At 19.1% G+C, this 5,000-nt stretch overlaps 2 protein-coding genes across 2 annotated transcripts in view; both read right to left on the bottom strand.

The window, feature by feature from the left end:
- Positions 1-824: 824 nt before the first annotated feature.
- PGSY75_1020800 (dihydrolipoamide acyltransferase component E2) lies at positions 825-3,824 on the bottom strand (the record flags this gene model as incomplete). Its single annotated transcript, XM_018785979.1, has 11 exons — positions 825-1,136; positions 1,369-1,852; positions 1,935-2,014; positions 2,108-2,150; positions 2,251-2,331; positions 2,443-2,538; positions 2,614-2,660; positions 2,740-2,819; positions 2,917-3,306; positions 3,413-3,479; positions 3,579-3,824. 11 exons carry the CDS (start codon positions 3,822-3,824, stop codon positions 825-827), a joined length of 1,926 nt encoding a protein of 641 aa, XP_018641596.1.
- Positions 3,825-4,330: 506 nt separating this feature from the next.
- The window catches only part of PGSY75_1020700 (putative histone acetyltransferase), a gene marked incomplete at both ends in the record, with an annotated part of 4,295 nt that continues 3,625 nt past the window's right edge, over positions 4,331-5,000 (bottom strand). The window contains 2 exons of the mRNA XM_018785978.1: positions 4,331-4,434; positions 4,854-5,000. Of these exons, the coding sequence (XP_018641595.1) occupies positions 4,331-4,434; positions 4,854-5,000 (251 nt within the window). The remainder of the gene's footprint in view (positions 4,435-4,853) is intronic.

Raw genomic sequence — 5,000 nt, 5'->3', positions numbered from 1 at the left:
ATACCATTCCAATGTTAAAAAATATTTAGATAATTTCATTTTTTTTTTTTATTTAAAATGTATATATTTGAAAAACCTTTAAAATATATAATTCCATTTTTTAAGTAAATATGGCCTGTCTTTTTGTGTATGTTTAATTTTTTTTTTTTTTTTATTCATCCTTTTATTTCAATTTCTTGTATGTAGAAAATATTTAAAAGAAAGAATATTGAAGAAAAGTGTTTAGTTGTAGAAAAAGGATCTATCGAAAGAACATATGTTTAAAAAATAAAAATAAAATAAAGAATATATGTACATATATATATATATATATATATATATATATATATATATATATATTATGTATATATTTGAAATGTGATATATTTTTATTCATATCGGCATTCTCAAGGTATATTACATTTGTAAATTATTTAACAAGCATACGTATGATATGATATGATATCTTTTGCAAAAACATTTTATAATGTGTATATATTTAAAACTCTTTACCATTTTTATATACTTTTATTGTTGTATGAAATATATAACTATTCATTTTGTTATATAACATATTTCAAAATAGTCATTATTTTATTTTTAAAAAGTAACATAATTCATTTATTTTTTTTATAGATAGCCTTTGTGGTTTTTTTTATTTTAAGCATGTAGCCATTTTGTACTTTTTTTTTTTTTTAATATTATATATATATATAGCCATTTTGTATTTTTTTTTTTTTTTTAATATTATATATATATAGCTATTTTGCAATTTTTTTTTTTTTTTTTAATATTATATATATATAGCCATTTTATATTTTACATTGTTATATATATATAGAAAATTATAAAAATATTTTCATAATATCCTTTTCAATAAATTTTGATAAATCATTCATAAAAGCTGCTGCATGAGATCCATAGATATGTCTGTGGTCACATGTCAAAGTCATCATCATTCCCTTTTGAATTTTTAAGTCTTCCAAGTTATCAATACTTCCAATATTTGTGCCAATTGATAAGATACATGATGAGTTTTTTGGCAGTATTGCATCAAATTGGTATGTATTGAACATTCCCAAATTGGAAATGTAAAAATTACTACCTGTCATATCATTTGAATTTAGGAGACCATTTTTTCCTTTCTCAACTAGCATCTACAAAATTGAAACAAAAAAAATAAAATAATAATAAAATGATAATAAAAATAAAACTATTAATAAATAAATATAAATATATGTATATGTATATAATATTATAATGCACCGTTTATGTGGCAGAAGAAAATTACATATAATTATATATATTAAGACGTATTTCTTATAATTTTTTTATATATTAAAAAAAAATGGATATATATAATTCAATTCATATATGCATTTAACAAACCTTCCATTCATTGGCCAATGTATATATATCCTTTTTATCAACTTTTTTTAACACAGGAGTTAATAGAGAATCTGATAATCCTAGTGCATTTCCTATATTAACATCCTTATTATATAATATTTTTCCATTATCTTTATCAATATAAGTAGAATACATTAAGGGGTGACTTAATAACACAGTTGATACACATTTGTTTAATATAACACTCATACTAATTTTTTCTTTTACTTTTTCATATAATTTCAATAATTCATTTGTTTTTATTAAATGAGTAACACGGAACACAGGAACTGTTAAGGTAAGCATCATATTATTTTTTATTGATTTCTGAATATTTGTCATATCGACAGTTTTTTGTTCTCCATCTTCAACTGTTTGAAGATTTTGTTTTTCGACGTAAGTAACATTAGTAGAATTATTTTTAGGTCCATTTAAAAAGGCATCAACGTCTTCATAGGTTACACGATTGGGTATTTTTCTGTTTCTATAAATAAAATATAAATATAAATATAAATATAAATATATATATATATATATATATATATATATATATATATATGTATTACATTATATCCTTTGGACTTAATTTGTTTTGTCTCATCAACTCTGATGCAGATGGCAACACCATTTCATATTGAATGTCGTTCTATAGATACAAACAAATGAAAAAAATATGATATATATATGATGAAAATATTTTTGCAAATTTATATATTCATTCATCTTTATGTGTATTTACTTCTTTTTCTTTTAATACATTATCTTTGGTACTTTCACTAGACCTGAATAATAAAAAAAAAAAAAAAAAAAAAAAAAAAAAATTTCAACATTTTATAAGAATAATCAGTATTGAGTATATATTTATGCATATGTGTGATATACCTGAATAGATCATTGGAAATTTTATTGTATTTCTCATAATTTAATTTGAGCCTTTCTTCCAGTGTTTTTTCTTCTTGTTCACTTATATAAATAAATAAATAAATAAATATATATATATATATATATATATATATTAATAATTCCATATATATAACATCCTATTTATAAACAATCATAAAACTTGATCAGTACCTTAAATTTTTTAAAAACTTCCTTCCCTCTTCACTTTTCTTGATTTTATTTATATAATGTATTAATATATTATCTTTATTTATTTCTTCATATTCCCTGATTATATATAAAACAATAGCAATTAATAATATAAAATATATATATTTTATAAAAATTTATATATTTCTTTACTCGTTTTTAAAAGGTTCTTCTTTTTTTTCTTTTTGATCATCTTTTTGCTGTAAAAAAATAAAAAAACCATCATATATATTAAAGAGTATAGAATTTAAAGATAGAATTTATATTTGTATATCTCACCTCTGTTATTGAGATGATGGCAACTTCTTTGTCTAAATCTGCGAACTGTCCTTCCTTAACTAATATATTTTTTATTATACCTACAAATTAAACACACACATACATACATATATATATATATATATATATATATATTGTTTATATCATTTGATTATATATTCATAAAAATGTTATTACCAGAATATGGACTTTCCACTTCTATCATACTTTTATCATCCTCTACATAAAATAAAACATCATCTTTTTTTATAAAATCATTCTCACTTTTTAACCATTTAATTATTCTTGCTTTCTTTTTTTTAGACTTTATAAAAGGAATAAATATTTTTCCTTCATTTATATTATCATTTATATGCTTCTGCACAAAATGAATATCTTCTTTTATAATTTCTTCAGGTTTGTCTTTATTAGGATTTAATACTTTTATATCATTTTCTATCTTATTAATGTCACTATCATTATATTTCTTTTCATCCATATTTTCGTTTTCTTCTGTAGTTAAAACTCCTAGGACATCTCCAACATTCGCTTCACATCCATCTTCCAAACGTTTAACCCTTAAAAACCCTAAGAAAATAATAATGCTCACATATATATAATATATATATATATATATATATATTTTTGGATTAATAAGATGGAACTTTTTTTTTCTTTATTAAAGTTCTTATACCTTCATCGAACGCTTCCACGTCCATGTCTGCTTTATCACTTTCGACAGTCATTATAATATCACCTAGCTAAAAAAAAAAAAAAAAAAATTAAAAATTAAAAATTAAAAATATATATACATATATATATATTTTTTTTTTTTTTATGTATCTCTTTTATTATCCTACATTTACATAATCTCCTATATTTTTATTCCATTTAACAATTTTTCCTGTTGTCATGGTACTAGATAGAGCTGGCATTTTAATTTCTATTTTTGAATAAACAACATTTTTTCTATTTCTTAAATTATTATTGTTGTTTACAACATTTGAATAGTTACTAATGTTGTTCATGTAACCATAATTATTGTTCTTAGAGATACATCTAGAAAATCTTAAATAAAAAATTAATATAATTAAGTTATATAACATTTTATTCTACAAATGAAATAATACACAATAATTTATATTACATAATTTTTTTTTTTTTTTTTAATATTGTTTAAACAATTTTGACTGTAGTTAACCGATGTAGGAAGATAAGTATTATTTATTTATAAAATAAATAATAAAAATAAAGATACACATATATATATATAAATATATATATATATATATATATATATATATTATAAGTTTTTTTTTTTTTTTTTTTTTCTTTTTAATTATAAAAATGTTTATGAAGGTATTTTATAATTTTTAGATATATTCAAGCATATATATAATATATATATATATATATAATTCATAACATATGCAAAAATAAATAGAAAAAAATGATATTTAATAAAAATAAATACAAATTATTTAATATCCATTGCAACACTACCAACACAAAAAAAAAAAAAAATATACATGTATATATATATATATATATATATATATATATTAATTAAAAAAAAAAAAATACATATATTTATAATATATGTTATATATGCTCATAACATCAGTTGGGCACTTGATTTTTTTTTGTTTTCTTTCTTTTTTTTAATCTCCAAATTATCATTTGTCTTTATATTAATTTCTTTCCTTTTGATATCTCCTATAAAAAATAAAAGAAAATAAAAAGAATATAAAAATATGAGAAATACAAACTGTGGATGTAACAAATGAAGATTGTGTGAAGCAAAATACTTCTACATTATATGAACGTATATATAAATATATAAATATATATATAATATACATATATATGAAGAGCATGCAAATATTTTAAATACAAAATTAAAAAATATCCATGTGGTGAAATAATATTATAAATATTACGATACAACAAAAATATATATATATATATATATATAATAATGACATAAAAAAGATATAATATACACATATAACAGTATACACTATACGTTTTTTTTATTATACAAATATAAATATATACATATATATATATACATATATATATATTTTTTTTTTTCATATAATATTCTTTTGAATTTGATATGTTTTGTAGGGTACCTTCCAAATTAAACTCCTTCATTAAAGATAATTTCTCTTTCTTCAATTTTTTTTTGACAATTAAAGAATTTCTTTCTAATTCGTCTTTATATTCATCTGATGGTAACTCAATATTTAATGATCGTTTTTTTTTTACTTTTAATTTTT

Source organism: Plasmodium gaboni, chromosome 10 (assembly GCF_001602025.1).
Source record: "Plasmodium gaboni strain SY75 chromosome 10, whole genome shotgun sequence".
Lineage (NCBI taxonomy): Eukaryota > Apicomplexa > Aconoidasida > Haemosporida > Plasmodiidae > Plasmodium > Plasmodium gaboni.
The sequence above is the reverse complement of the archived record's forward strand: the minus strand, read 5'-3'. Positions and strand labels throughout refer to the sequence as shown.